At 36.8% G+C, this 16,192-nt stretch overlaps 1 protein-coding gene across 2 annotated transcripts in view; it reads right to left on the bottom strand.

The window, feature by feature from the left end:
- Positions 1-16,192, bottom strand: part of RASA2 (RAS p21 protein activator 2) — a 124,633-nt gene that overhangs the window by 46,360 nt on the left and 62,081 nt on the right. For both annotated transcript variants that reach the window (XM_001112747.5, XM_015131999.3), the window contains exons 7-9: positions 14,787-14,859; positions 11,219-11,295; positions 10,186-10,287 (exon numbers count right to left, since the gene is read on the bottom strand). In XM_001112747.5, coding sequence (XP_001112747.2) covers positions 10,186-10,287; positions 11,219-11,295; positions 14,787-14,859 — 252 coding nt within the window. The remainder of the gene's footprint in view (positions 1-10,185; positions 10,288-11,218; positions 11,296-14,786; positions 14,860-16,192) is intronic.

Raw genomic sequence — 16,192 nt, 5'->3', positions numbered from 1 at the left:
AATCTTGTTCGCCGTCATAGAAAGAAAAAATTATGTCCTTTGCACCAATATGGATGCAGCTGGAGGCCACTACCCTATGCGAATTAATGCAGAAACAGAAAACCAAATACCGTATGTTCTCACTTGTAAGTGGGAGCTAAACACTGGGTATGCACAAACACAAACATGGTAACAATAGACACTGGGGGTTCCAAAAGTGGGGAGGGAGATAGGGGAGTAGGGGTTGAAAAAGTTATCCGGTACTTTGTTCGTTACTTGGGCAAAGGGATCATAAGCCTAAACCTAGCATTACACAATATACCCATGTAACAAACCTTCACATGTACCCCTGAATCTAAAATTAAAAAACAACACAAAACAAAACTGGATGAAGGCTGATAAAAACTGCAAAGTACCATTGACAATCAAGTATTCTTATTTCCTTTTTTAGGGGGGTACTCAGCAATATGCTTGCCTAAATTTGAAATTTACAATTTGTTGTTGGTGTAAACATCTGTTTTTTTCTAGACCATATCAGGTTTAGAGAAAGGTAATTTTTACTCTTACAGTAGCCTAAATTTGCAAAAACAATTGAACTCAACTAATTTGGACATTAAAACTTCAGAACTGCTGGGCTTTAGCCAAAATATATCTTTCTAGGATGGGAAAAACAAAAAAAAAGTTTGTTACTCATTCAAGATATCACAGGAGTTCCAGGAGTTAAACTAAAAGTTTATTTATCTAAAATAATATGCCAATTACAAATATTTCATCCCCTTTACTCCATTACAGCAAAATATCTAAAAATATCTAGGAAAAAAACCTAACTGTACTCTTATTCTTCAATAATTCATTATTTTAAAAAGGTGTTTTCTTGCACTATATATAAAATAGTGAATCTTTGCTTTACTTAACTATAACCAGAAACTAAACTGCAGAAAAAGTGTACTATATATGTCTTTTATTAGTACATTCTAGAACAAAATTATTTTAAAAGTTACTATGTACAGCCAGATGCTCAATAGTAATACTGATAACATCTTTATTTGGACACTGAAAATAGCCTAATTTTAAATTATGCTGCAGAAACCATCACAATTAGAATATATTAAGGGAATTTATTTTTAAATATTTACCTGCATATATTTTTTTCCTGTGACTTATCATCATATTGCCCACAAAATTTATTTTCAGAAATAACTCCAAATTAAATTTACAAATTTGGATTTGCCATTAACCACACTGTAGGGTAGATAAAAGCAACCGAATGGAGATTCTTTTTGTAGTGAAGCTCAAACTTCAAGAACCAAGAAAATCGTGTGGAGTGCCACTTATTATTTTCATCACTCTTTGAACCAGAATCTTATTTATTTAATATTTAAAAATCCTTACTACACACAGACAAATAGATAACAATGCATACACACATAAACAATGTCACCAAATCAATGCTTTTTTTTTTTTAAAGAAGTTTTCTTTTTTTTCTCTTTTAACTTTGGTTTTCTCCTATCTTTTTTCTTATCTTCAAAACACTACCATTCTGCACCTCCGCTTCTCTTAGGAACCTGTTAACTACCTACTATGAACCCTTCTCTATTTTCTTCATGCTTATATAATTTTATATAGATTTTTTAAAATGTGTGCATATATACACATTTGTAAATGAGTTTTGAGCCTATTCGTTTACAAAACTGTTATCATATTCTACTCTCCAGTATCTTGTTTTTTTACCTGCAAGCACTTCCTAGTTAACTCTTTGAGACTACTTTTCATAGATCCGGTTTGTTCTTTTTAATGGGTACATAATATTCATGCAATGAATGAACTCTAGAGTTCTTTAAGAGAGGTATTTATGAATATAATGAAAAATAATTGTACTGTGTTGTGAAGTGAAAATGCTATACAGCTTAATAGGCCATAAGTAACTTAAAAATAATTGTGTTCAAAAAACAATAAACAACAAACATTAACATTTTGAATTTAATTTCAACCCTCCTTACTAAGAGACTGGGGAAAATTATTTATTTGTTTGTGGGTCTGGGAAATTCTCTCTTTCAGTCCTCTGTTACCCAAGTTCTGCTAAAACGCTTTTGTGGATTTTCTTTGCCATTCTTCTCCCAGAATAATCTGCATTGATACTTCTTTTATTATTTGCAGAAAATCCTCAACCTCTGTTTATACATTTGTTTAACATTTAAACCTCTGTTTAACATTGTTAAACCTCTATTTAACATTGTTAAACCTCTGTTTAACATTTGTACTAGGCACAGCAAATTTATGGCACTGGTTATTTACACTGAGGAAGAGTTTGTCTTTCCATTTTCATCTTGTTACTGCTCAATTCTATTCCTCTCTTAATTCACTGCCTCGATGGTATACACTTGCTACATTTTAATGTTTTAAAAATATATTTAAATTAAAGTTTTAAAATACATTAAGATGCATTTTAAATGCTGTCAATATTTCCCCTATACTGTTTGAGAAATAAGTTACATATTTTATCTAAGAATGTAGAATGTTTGGAATTATTACTATTTTTTGAGACAGAGTCTCACTCTGTCAACCCAGGCCAGAGTACAATGGCGTGGTCTCAGCTCACTGAACCTCTGCCTCCCGGGTTCAAGTGATTCTCCTGCCTCAGCCTCCCAAGTAGCTGGGACTACAGGTGCATGCCACCACACCGGGCTAATTTTTGTATTTTTAGTATAGACGGGGTTTCACTATGTTGGCCAGGCTGGTCTCGAACTCCTGACCTCAAGTGATCTACCTGCCTCAGCCTCCCAAAGTGCTGGGATTACAGGTGTAAGCCACCATGCCTGGCCTGGAATTATTTATTTATACTCATAGTTTTCATGTTTTATAAATCCTGTGCTAAAGCCTTTCCAAAGTTTGAAATTACAAAGCCCAGTAGTAAATTCCCTAAAAATACTAAAATGGATTCACAGGTGCAATATTTTTAGGCAGTTTAAATTACGTTAAGCATTGCTATTTGAACCCACAATTTTATTTTCAGTAGATAGGTCAGCATAGGGCACATGGGCTTAGTAGTAGACATTCCATGGATGTTGACGAGAGTGAGTGAATGAATGCTTTGATTTTGAAGCCTCAGGTCACTTTTTGAAAGCAATTAGAAGTTTCTAATTAACATGAGAAAAAAGCTGCCATCTTCTCTATTCTCTATCTAAAGGCAATGCCAAACAAAATTTAAAAATATATACACTGAATTTTTTTTAAAAAAGACTAATCTTGTTTCAACCATACCTTCACTCACTCTCCCATCCTGTTCCTGCATTATTATTTTAAAGCAATTTCCAGGTATAATTTCATATATAATTTTAAAAAGTCATCACTATTCACTTAGTGTTCAAATTTCCCCAAACTCATCATAAATGTTTTTCTACAGTTTGTTCAAATCCAAATAAGGTCCACAGATTAGAACTGGTAATAGCATTCTTAAGTCTCTTTTATAGATTCCTCACTGTTGGTCCTACAAGAGTTTTCCACCTTTGGAATTGTGTTAACTCTTATCTCTACCTCCATAATGTCATTTACCATACTCCTTCATCCTCTCTGTATTTCCTCTACATTGGTAGTTAGATCTAGAGGCTTGGTTAGATTCAGATTTGATGTTCTGGCAAGAACGCTTCATTGACAATGCTGTGTAATTCTACCAGAGGCACAAATGTCTGGTTGTTTCTCCTTTTACAATATCAGCAGCCACTGATGATCACGGCTTAGAGCCATTAATCATCAAAATGATAATTTTATAATTCTATCACTCCTCCTTCACTTAGCTGGAATGCTGAGATGCTTTTTATAAAAGAAACAGTAGCTTTAATACTTAATTTAATAGTAGGTTTAATACTCCTCTAATATACTAATTCATTTAAAAATAGAAGGAAGAAGGCTTTAATAGAGTATTTATTAGCTTTGAGAAAGATAAAGACAGAAAAGACAACTAGCGAATTAACCAAGGCAAATTTAAAGGATGAAGGGATGGTTAATACAAGAAGAAATTATATCACTACCCCACAAAAGAGGAATATCAACCTTCAGAACATCTATCGTCTGATTTAAGAAATAGTGATGTAAAGATATAATCAATGAAATAATTAGAAACAAGCCTATTAGGAAACGTGACTCAGAATTACCTCTAAGGGAAGTGTATTAGTCTGTTCTCATGCTGCTAATAAAGACATACCCAAGACTGGGTAATTTATTAAGGAAAGAGGTTTAATTGACTCATACTTCCACATGGCTGGGGAGACCTCGCAATCATGACAGAAGACAAAGAAGAGTAAAGGGACGTCTTACATGCGGCAGGCAAGAGAGCTTGTACAGGGGAACTCCCATTTGTAAAACCATCAGATCTCGTGAGACTTATTCACTACCACAAGAACAGTATGGGGGTTTGAAACCACCTGATGATTCAATTATCTTCACCAGGCCCTGCCCTTGACATGGGGATGGTGACAATTCAAGGTGAGATGTGGGTGGGGACACAGCCAAACCGTATCAGGAAGTTTAGCTGGTTGATGACCAAGCATCCTGACAATTGATACTTCGGTCAATTTTTCACAATCCAGGGCATGTTCTGCAACCTTGCAAATTCAGACACCACATTTTATCAGCACATCCACAGGGAACCTGAAGGTCAAGTGTGGTGGCTCACGCCTGTGATCCCAGCACTTTGGGAGGCCAAGGCGGGTGGATCACCTGAGGTCAGGAGTTTAAGACCAGCCTGGCCTACATGGCGAAACCCCATCTCTACAAAAATATAAAAATTAGCCAGGCATGGTGGCACACGCCTGTAGTCCCAGCTACTCGGGAGGCTGAGGCAGGAGAATCGCTTGAACCCAGGAGGCAGAGGTTGCACGGAGCCAAGACTGTGCTACTGCACTCCAGCCTGGGCAAGAGAGAGAGAGACTCCATCTCACAAAAATAAAAAATTAAAAAAATAAGATGCACCTGAATTGCAATGACTGAGTGCAGAGCCTGATACACTTAAAAGCAGGCCAATTATTACATTTATGAAAAAGAAATATAGTCAAGTGGCGTAAGTACCTGGATTGTTAAGTGACCAATGCATTTTATTATAGAAATGCTCACTTACAAAAGTAGGGAGAAGAGTGACAATAGTAATAATGAATGCTGTTTCTTACCACCACCCCCATGTGCTCATCACTTGGTTACAACAATCATCACCATTTACCATAGTGTTTTCATCTGTATCTTTCACTGGAATTTTTTTATCTGTTAGTAGCTATTTGGAAAGACAAATTATCAAAAGGCGTTGTGGTGAGTACAGAGGCATGACAAGGAGTTTTATGCAGCCTTAAGAATCTCTCAGCTAAGACAATAGTGTTGCCAAGGAAACAGCAATTCTTCTGGACCAGAATCCCCTTCCCCATCAACTGTGCTTGAATAGGCAGTACCATGCCTACCTCTTTGGAATCCTTTTTTATTACTCTAGATGAATCTTTTCCTCCTATGGAACCAGTGTTTTCCATGCACAGTAGAGTAACATTACTTGTATTACTGCTTACTCAGTTACAACTACTTCTGCCTCTGGGACCATCCCTATCCATCTTAAAACAGTACCTCTACACTCTACAGTCAAAACAAACTCTGTTTTGGTTTGTAGTACAGAAATTTTGCTCAGAGCGCAACTTTATTTCCTTTAGCTCCAAATAACTGGGGAAGGGGTATATCCCTCTTTACTCTCTTATAACTAAAAATCACCAGGTCTACAGTCTTAACATAGCATTGTTCTATGTAGAGGAATTAGGGTAGTGCTATGCCAATTACTCATTTTTATGCATATATCGTTTTTGGATGCTTAAGAACTCCAGAAGGGTTCACTCCTGCCATACTTTCTAAACTTGTTTCCTTGGATTTTCTTTGCAGGATAAGAAATCCCCACAGACAAAATATCTCATCTATGTCTACTTTAAAAAAAAAGAGACTTCACAACATGTTGTTTTACCCATCCTTTGAAAAGATCATTTTTAAAATGAGTAAGGAACTCTCTGATTCTCTTTTAAATAATATTTTATAAGCAAGGGGTACTCAAATTTTTTCTAATGGCTTAAAAGAGAGAATGTTTTTGAGTTTTAAATATATTCAGAAATATGCCAAAGTTCAAACTTCAGCACACTGGTTGAAAGCACAAACTTTGGGGTCAGACAGTTTGGTTCAAATCCCAGTTGCGTGACCTTAGACAAGTTGCTCAATTTCTCTGTGCTTTTTCCTCATTTGTCAAATAAGGACTATTAATAGTATCTTAACACATTAAAACCCTACAATAGCCCGAAAAAAGTTATTATAAGTAAAGCACTTAGAATAGTTCCTGGCACACAGTAATCATTATGTAAATGTTACATATATAACATTTATATATATGATGTATAATTATTACCACTTAAATATGTGAATAACTATCAATAGTTATTTGTATAACCACATAAATGTGATTATTTTAAAATATGATTACAAAGGCTCAATTTAATAAACTACCTGAAGGATCCTTGTGAATTAAATAATTCTGTATGAATTAGAGATAAAGAAAACAGGCTCAAGATGTGTTAAATAGTTCAGGAATATCTGGCATTTCTAAGTGAAAACAAAACAAAAAACTCATATATATATATGTTTGTCAGTTTTTGAACAAAATATTTCAGTTTGAAAGAAAAAGAAACAAGACACAAAGAGAAATTTTTAACTGAAAGTAGCATTCAGTTGCTCTACACATGTACTTTTCATTCACAGGCATAAAAGCAATCCTTATGCCCTCAAGATAAGCAGTTTTGACAGTCCCTTAACAGAAAAAAATCAGCATTTAAATAATTCTAACCATAAGGTCTGTGTAATTAAAATTGAGGTAGACAAACGCAAAGTACAATTATTTGTACATAATGCTATGTAAACGAGAGACTGAAGAGGCAGTTCTACTAATAACTGAATGTGGGCCAAGTGCAGTGGGTCACGCCTGTAATCCCAGCACTTTGGGAGGCGAGGCGGGGGGATCACGAGGTCAGGAGATCAAAACCAGCCTGGTCAACATGGTGAAACCCCGTTTCTACTAAAAATACAAAAATTAGCTGGGTGTGGTGGCGCATGCCTGTCATCCAAGCTACTCAGAGGCTGAGGCAGGAGAATGGCTTAAACCCGGGAGGTGGAGATTGCAGTGAGCCAAGATTGTGCCACAGCACTCCAGCCTGGCAACAGAGTGAGACTCCGTCTAAAAAAAAAAAAAAGTTGAACATTATTTCTGTTTTTTTTTGTCTGGTTTTTGAGACAGTCTTGCTCTGTCGCCCAGATTGAAGTGCAGTGGCGGGATCTCGGCTCACTGCAAGCTCCGCCTCCCGGGTCACGCCATTCTCCTGCCTCAGCCTCCTTAGTAGCTGGGACTACAGGCGCCCGCCACCACGCCTGGCTAATTTTTTGTATTTTTTGTAGAGACGGGGTTTCACCGTGTTAGCCAGGATGGTCTCATCTCCTGACCTCATGATCCGCCCGCCTCGGTCTCCCAAAGTGCTGGGATTACAGGTGTGAGCCACCGCACCTGGCCTATTTCTGTTTTTTTTTTTTTTTTTTTTTTTCAGCTGAAGACGGGAGACTTGTTATATTTTCTAAATTCAAATATTAAACAGATATGTTAAAAATGTGAGACCAAAGGCAGGGCGCAGTGGCTCAGGCCTGCAATCCCAGCGCTTTGGGAGGCCAAGGTAGGCGGATCACAAGGTCAGGAGTTCAAGACCAGAGTGGCCAACATAGTTAAACCCCGTCTCTACCAAAAATACAAAAATTAGCTTGGCATGGTGGCGTGTGCCTGTAGTCCCAGCTACTTGGGAGGCTGAGGCAGGAGAACTGCTTGAACCCGGGAGGTGGAGGTTGCAGTGAGCTAAGATCATGCCACTGCACTCCAGTCTGGGCAACAGTGAGACTTTGTCTCAAAAAAAGTGAGACCCAAAAAAAAAAGTTTGAGGACAAAAGGTGTCAAAATTATCAAACTGGAAAGCTAAATCATATCAAATATTAATCTAGTCTAAAAGTATGTATAAAGTGCTTCTGTTGTAAAGAAAAACCCAGTAATTCATTTTATCTATTATTTGAATCTTACTTTCAAATTTAAAAATTACAGCTGAAAAGATGTTTATATCTATTTTGAGACTTTTCAAACAACAGAATTAAACTACTGATGATTACTCTCTTTTTTTTTTTTTTTGAGATGGAGTCTTGCTCTGTCGCCCAGGCTGGAGTGCAGTGGCCGGATCTCGGCTCACTGCAAGCTCCGCCTCCAGCCTCCCGGGTTTACGCCATTCTCCTGCCTCAGCTTCCCGTAGCTGGGACTACAGGTGCCTGCCACCTCGCCCGGCTAGTTTTTTTTTTTTTTTTTTTTTTGTATTTTTTAGTAGAGACGGAGTTTCACCGTGTTAGCCAGGATGGTCTCGATCTCCTGACCTCGTGATCCACCCGCCTCGGCCTCCCTACTCTCTTACCATCAACATTAGAAGGAATTTGCCTGAAATCCTGAGCGTAAATAAATCTTTTCTTGAGTTTTCATGCAGTTACCAACAACCCCACAAGGGGATGCTATAGCTCTACAACTGATGGAGGAGGGTAAGAGTTTTATTTCCAACTTACAAGAAATGGCATTCACATTTTTATATTTCCTTACAACTATGGAAGTATATATGAATTACCAGATGTTTCTATTTCATGCTATATAAATTTTAGCACTTATATTTCTGGCAGGTTACTTTAAAATATCATGGGCCAAAAACATCCGTAAAAATAAAATTAGTTTGTTAATGTTCTTACATACTGCCAAGGAAGCTGCACCAAGTTTTGCCAAATTTGGAAGGCATCTCTAGAGACAGTCTTACTTAAAAAACAGATTATGTGGCACATTACAAGTTCATTTTGAGGGGCCCAGAGGCACAAGAGCTCGTTTTTCTCCTCTGTACTGAGTGGTCTGGCACGTAATTTTTAAAACTTGACAAACTGAGCTCAGAAATTTTCATTTTAAAATGTATGCTATTTGATGGAAAGTGGAAGACATGGTGTAGTGGGAGGATGACAGGTCCCAAATCTTCATCAATTTTTCATAGTGACTATGTTTGATTTTCTCCCCCTCTGTGGATGCATTTTACAAACTATAATACACAAAATGCCAACATAAAGACCAATAAATCTTAGATCTGCCTTAGAGAGAGAGGCAAAAAATAAAGTAAAAATTTTAAGAGTCTCCAAATCATTCTACAAGTGATAACTATTCCAGGACAAGACTCTAAAATGAAGATATCTGATGGCCAATCAGAAGAGGCTCTTTTGGGGACGAATGAAACTGATATCCATAAGAAACACCTAAACATTCCTCTTTGAGGCAGTGGAAACTGAGTTCCAAAAAGTGCTCCTTAAAAGACAAATGAGAAAAGCATGTTCATTTACATCCAGTTGAAACCCAAATCTAGCAAGAGAGATGCTGGGCAACATACTGAAAGGATACACAAGCTTTTAAGTGCTATAGACAGAAAAAAACAATAGTTTCACATTGATTCTGCTAAGGAAACTAGCTCAATTTAATGTGTGAACATTAATTTTAACATCAGTTTAATGTTATTAGAGTCATTAAAAAGTAAAATAATATTGTAGTCATTATTGAACACCAAGAGCCCTAAAAAGTGCCAGCTCAACAACATAAGACCTTAGACATTCAAAAAGTAATATTAGGGCCATCTACGGTACATTTCAATGGGGTGTGGTGAAGGAAGAACAGTGGTTAGTTCCCATAAACAACTGAGTTCCCTAAATAAAATCCTTTGCTTTCAAATATCCACAGCTCCTATGACCACTAATAAAACTTCTGAAATGCAGATACTGATTTGTGACCTAGCATTTTCTTACATGAACAACTTTTATGTAATGTTTTAAATGTTTCCCATTTTTCTCCTTAAGTCTTCACTTCTGAACAGAAAAATATTCCTAGACGATTCAGTTCTTTTATCTCAGTACCACAGGTCAAGTCATAAAACGTACAATGTACTTCTATGACAATGAATTAATGAACATATCAATATTAATGACATCTGGCTTATTATGCAGCAAAATTTAAAATATGTTCAGAGTAAGCATTTATTTGCATATATATACTGTATTAAAGAGAATTAAACTATGGAGTTCACTAAAATGCTGGGCTCTTACCAGGCTTGATGAGAGGAATCAGTTCTTAATACGTTCACAGGAACCTTAATCTCACCTAGGAAAACATCTTGGACCAGGTTTCCATTGTTCCACAAGTCGATCCTGAAAATTGAAAACTGGCTTTATGTTTTGCAAACAATGTTTAAGAGAGTGCACATCACAAAACAGCTTCAAATTACTTTGATCTGTATTATAGCATTAATTTTACATGCTTAAAAGATGTTAGCACCACCATATACATACCTCACTATCCAGACTAGAGAAGCAAAGTACTACACAGCAGCTTTTATTTAAAAAGCACAGAAAGTAATTTTAAATAGTCTAAAAGAAGGCACTTAAACTGTCTTAGTTTGAAAGTCAAGGCTTTATTTTAACCTATAGCAATAAGGACTACAGAAAGAAACTACAAAAAGAAACCAACGCAATACTACAGTTTCCTCTAGATTACCACCAATTAATATATATAGAAAAATTAGAAAAATACATTACCTGATCACTCCAAACACATGATTAATATACCATCTAGATGAACACACTGTTAACATCACACCTACACATGCATTTAAAAGATTTTTCTTCCCAAAGGGCATAGATATTTAAGACCTAGGAAACGGCACAAACTTCAAACACATGCACCTGCTGAATTATCTTCTTACCTCACTGAAATTTCTGTTAGACAGCAGATATGTTAAGAAGAATAAAAAAATTATTTCTAAATTGTCTGAGATACAACTTCCTTTCCATTCATTACACTATAATCCAGAAATGTAAGGAACAATTTGGGAAAAATTAAAAATAAAACATGAAAATTAGATCATCTTTGTTTATAAAATGAATACACCTTGAGTATTTCTGCAAACAAATCAGATTTTGGAGGATAATCTGGATTTAAATTAGATGCATACTCCTCTAAGTTTCATCAACCAACCTGCTATAGAGAATTCTATTAAAGTTGGTTTACCTTTTTTGGTTGAATTTAGGATTTTCTTTTGGTACACAAAAAAGCAATTTTGTAAAACCCCAAGGCACATACCTGATCTCTAGCTTTTCAATGTCCTCCTCTTCCACCTGGAACTGGGACTTTCTGGTGTAACTACTGGATCTGGTTACCTGTAAACAAAATATTTTAGTAAAATTTTTTTTTAAAAAAGTACATTTTTCCTATAACTTAAAAATGATCATCTCCAAAATATTCAATTGTGGATAAAAGCAGAGGAAAATGTCCAAGTAATATTTTACTCAATAGCTGAATACAAAAGCAACTATGGAAGTAGAAGAAAATAAGGTGGTGTAAAAAAAAATCAAAATAATCTTTGTCTCTATGCCATTCCTATCAACTCAATATATGGCAATGGCCAGGTGCAGTGGCTCATGCCTGTAATCTCAGCACTTTGGGAGGCCAAGGTGGGAGGACTGCTTGAAGCCAGGAGTTCAAGACCAGCCTGGGCAACAAAGTGAGACTGTCTCTATTTTAACAAAAATAAAATAAAATAAATATATCAATGAACATTAGATTCTCTGGCTCATACGTAGTCAGTTGGTGACTCAGAAGTGTTTAAAAGACTTTCGCACATTTCTCAAGACACCAATCCTACCCTGCACCTCCTTCTCACATTTTTGCTGAAAATATCAAGGCCATTGGCAGGAACTTCTTCAATGACCGTTCACCTGAACTTGTCCACTCCCACACAGGGTTCTCTACTTGAGTTTTTCTCATGCTCTTCTCAACAAGAGAATGGGATGATTTTCTTTTATAAGACTAGCCACCCATACAAGGTATGCAATAAGCATTCAGTAAGCATTATTTGATCTATTTTAATTACAGCTTTCTATACAGTTTGTTCATCTCACTTAAGTCTAAGAAAAATTCTCCCCTTAAATTATGGTCTTCCTATCTCTTTCCTTTCTCAGACAAATATCTGAAAACTGTAATCCACCCTTACAGCTTGTACTTCCTCACCACCCACTCACTATAGTAACTCCTTATAATCTTGGCTTCCTCACAGATCACTCTCCTAAAATCTCTCTCTTCATCACCAAATCTGATGATAAATTCTTAGTTCTTACCTCCCTTGATCTCCTATTTAATTTAGTGATCATACAACTGTATCTCCTTTCCCAGAAACACTCTATAGAGTTTACCTGAGCACTACTTTGGCAACCTTATGCAGCTGTCAATTTTGTTTCTTTTTCAGAATCTATAGATATACTATTCTTCAAAATGTTATGTTTTATCTTGCACTAAAAACAACTTGGAGCTGCACAGTGCTGTACAGTCTACAAAGTGCTTTCACATCCATTATCTCCTTTGTTCATCAGAATGCTGCTCAGAGGCGGGCGGGGCTAGATTTATTATCCTCACTTAAAAATGAGGAAGCTGAAGCACAGAAATTGACATGCTCAAAGTTGAATACTTAAGTGGCAGAAATTAGTTTATTCACTTTTCTCCTTTATTGTATACCTCTATTCTCTTGGCTTTCTTGACTGTTTATATAAACAAACCTTGAGTGTTGGTCAATAACTATCACTCATCTTAAGTTTCAGTCATGAACTCCCTACTGGAGGATTTAAAATGTCAGCCCTCAAGCTAATTATGCTCCAAACTAAACCACTTTTATTTTTCTTCTTCCTTAGTCTTCTATTTTTCCAGATTTGGAACCTTGGGGGCAGCATTCAACTACTTCCTTTCTCTTTTTTTTCTATAACCAATTTGTTATCTTGCCCTTTGCATTCTCTCTTTTATCTGCCTCTTCCTCTCTATTTCCATAGTGCTCTCTTGAAAGACACCCCCACCCCCTCCCCCTCCCCTTTTTTCTTACACCTAAAATACAACAGTCTCCCCATCTTTCTTCTTTCTCCCTAAGCCACCTGGACCTCAGATCATAGTTAATTCTTTCCCAAACACAGTTTTACTCATAACTTATAAGCTCAAAATCATTTACTTAAGCACCACAGCTAGGCACTCAAGGCCTTTCATCAGCTGGTCCTACTCTACCTTTCTAATCTTAGTTCCCATTATTTTCTTACACAAGCCCAGTAAACTCAGTACTCACTGTACTTTGGACATAACTTTCTGCTTTTCTGTCTCTGTGCCTCTGCTCAAAATGTTCATCATATCTAATACTCTCTTTCCTCAATCTTAGAAAATCCAATCTTTCTTCAAGCCTTTAATGGAGCATCTGACCTCCAGATGGAGTTCATCTGACCTCTCCAATATCTACTGCATTTTACTGTTGTATATATGTATATGTGTGTCTGCTTTGTGTTCCTTGCTTTAGATAAAGGACAGAGATGGAAATGTATCTATCTTTATAACCAACAAAAGGCCCTCTGAATGAATGTTGCAAGGCCTAACAAGTACTCCTGCTACAGCAGGCAGGTCAGGTCTTCTACTTTACAAGGTCATCTGCTGACTGTAAGGATCCATGAAGCAGAGTAGATTACATCCAGCTAAGGTTTAAGGTATGTGGGCTAACGGGGAGTGTAAGTGCCTTTAGTCAGCAGCCCTTAGACATTGCTGTCTTCTTTGTTTTCTCCAGGTTAGATGCAACCGCCATTAATAAATGTAGAACAACTGCACCAAGTCCTTAGCCAGGAAATGGAAAAGTCTCACATTGGTACTTTTTCTTTTGTTTTTTCTCCCTTGCTTCCCCCTCCACAATTCTTCCTGCTTCACTTTCGGCATTTTCTTTGGCCTGTGTTCCTTTATTAAAGCACAGTAATCAGGCATGACTAGAGGTACCCTTACGCTCTCCACTTTGAAATACCAAGAAAAATACACATACAGAAGGAAAGGCACAAAATGTGCCTTCTTTCAAACCTTCCCTACATGTTGATACGAACTGCAACATGCTTTATTAGACAACAATCTTTTAGACAGTTGGATTTTTTTTCTGTAGTTTGCAAATAATATGAAAAAGGATTTCTTTAACAAATGCTCCAAAGAAAAGCACTCCAAAGCACTGTATTTGGGACAACTTCAAGGCAGCTGAAGCTGTCTATGAAGATAAGCAGGCATCCGTAGAATGAATTAGGCTAAAAAAAAAAGAGTAATAATAAGGCTCTAATCATACAGTATTTTATGGTCTCAAAGGATTCTCACATGCTTTGGGTCTTACAAAAACTCTATTAGTCAGGTAGTGCTGCTATTTTCCCTTCCAACTATTCTTTCACAGGATAAGAAACTTGAGTCACATTCAGTGACTCTTTCAAAGCCAACTGGACTGGAACTCAGATTTACTGAGTGGTAATTATACTTACTTCACCAGTGACTGTCAAAGGGCACCCTGCAGAAGAGTCCTGTGGCCACTATGTGTTAGGTAGGGAGCTGGATAGGGTAAGGGAGGGTGCAAAGGAGGGCATGACAGTGAGGATGACTGGCGAGTGGGTATGGCCCTGGCCCTTCCTGCTCCCAAATTAGAGCTCTGCCTTTATTCATTTTATATATTGGGCTTCCATTGCATCACACCATGGTTCTACTGCTTTCTGCTTATCTGCATTATTGATAAAATGATTACTATGACTGTGGTTTGAAAAAAGAAATTAACTAGCATTAAATATTACATATTTAATGTTAACATTTACGTAAAACAAAAAATTACCTCAAAATAAAAGATTTCATTAAACTGCGGATTGCTTGTTTTCTTCTTTACTTTTGTCTTCTTTTGGTCATTCCTGTTCCAATGTGGTAGAGTTTTACCTTGTAGAACTTAACAGTACACAATTATAAAACATGCTATTTCCAACCAGGGAGCCTGACCTCCGTTTAAAAGTTAAGGTGACTCAGGGAAGATTCAGTTTTAAATATTGCTTGGAAAAAATTAAGTGTCCTTATAAACTCAAATCAAAGAATATATAAGCTTTAGGCACCCTCTACGTGCCAAGACTGTATTATTCTCTCTACGGACACACTAGACTGCCAACCTTTTTCAGGGGCTTTAAAAACACATTCTATTCTATAAGCAACTCAGAATAAATAGAAGGAAGACAATAAGATTTAGAGTACCTTCATCTATGTTGAAAAATACCCAAGGAACTTGAAAAACATTCTTAACTCAGCTTACTTCTTGGGCTTCAGATATAATAGAGACTTCTTAAAAAAATATTTTTATTTTAATTTAATTATAGATTCAGAGGAGGTTACAAAAAATGCATAGGGAAATCTTGTATCTTTACCCAGTCTCCCCCAGTGTTAACATCTTACACAACCATAGTACAATAGCAAAACCCACAGTGACTTTTTATTTTTTATTTTTTTGAGACAGAGTTTTGCTCTTGTTGCCCAGGCTGGAGTGCAATGGTGCAATCTCGGCTCACCACAACCTGCGCCTCAGGGTTCAAGCGATTCTCCTGCCTCAGCCTCCCGAGTAGCTGGGATTACAGGCATGCGCCACCACACCCAGCTAATTTTGTATTTTTAGTAGAGATGGGGTATCTCCTTGATGGTCAGGCTGGTCTCGAACTCCCGACCTCAGGTAATCCGCCTGCCTCGGCCTCCCAAAGTGCTGGGATTACAGGCGTGAGCCACCCGCGCCTGGCCAGACATTTTAAAACACAAATTCATATGCCAAACTGTCTCTAACTGTATGTTACCAAATAAAGAATTTGTCAGGTACAGATTATTTTAAAAAACAAAAACAGCTCCACTAGATTGAACATTTTTATCATGCAAAAATAAATCTCTCTAATAGCATTTAATGTCATAAGACTGAGTATCTGCTAATAGCATACTATTGTTTGAGCACCTAATAAATACCGGCATGGTACTAGGTACTTTACATACATACATAAATACATTTTTCAAAGTGACTTAGTAGTGATTTTCTACAAAGTAAGAATAACTAGAGACTCTGGGGATGGGGAAAAGGAGTGTGTATGCATGCATGCGTGTGTGTGTAGAGGGAATACTGTGCTTCTTGTTTCCTGATTCTAAACCTTCAACTTGTAGACATATTTCAGATGTGTCAGTTCCTTAAAGAAACCATAATGAAGTCATATAACACACTGT

The sequence above is a fragment of the Macaca mulatta genome, chromosome 2, assembly GCF_049350105.2.
Source record: "Macaca mulatta isolate MMU2019108-1 chromosome 2, T2T-MMU8v2.0, whole genome shotgun sequence".
Taxonomy (NCBI): Eukaryota; Metazoa; Chordata; class Mammalia; order Primates; family Cercopithecidae; genus Macaca; species Macaca mulatta.
This window is presented reverse-complemented; position numbering and strand designations above follow the sequence as displayed.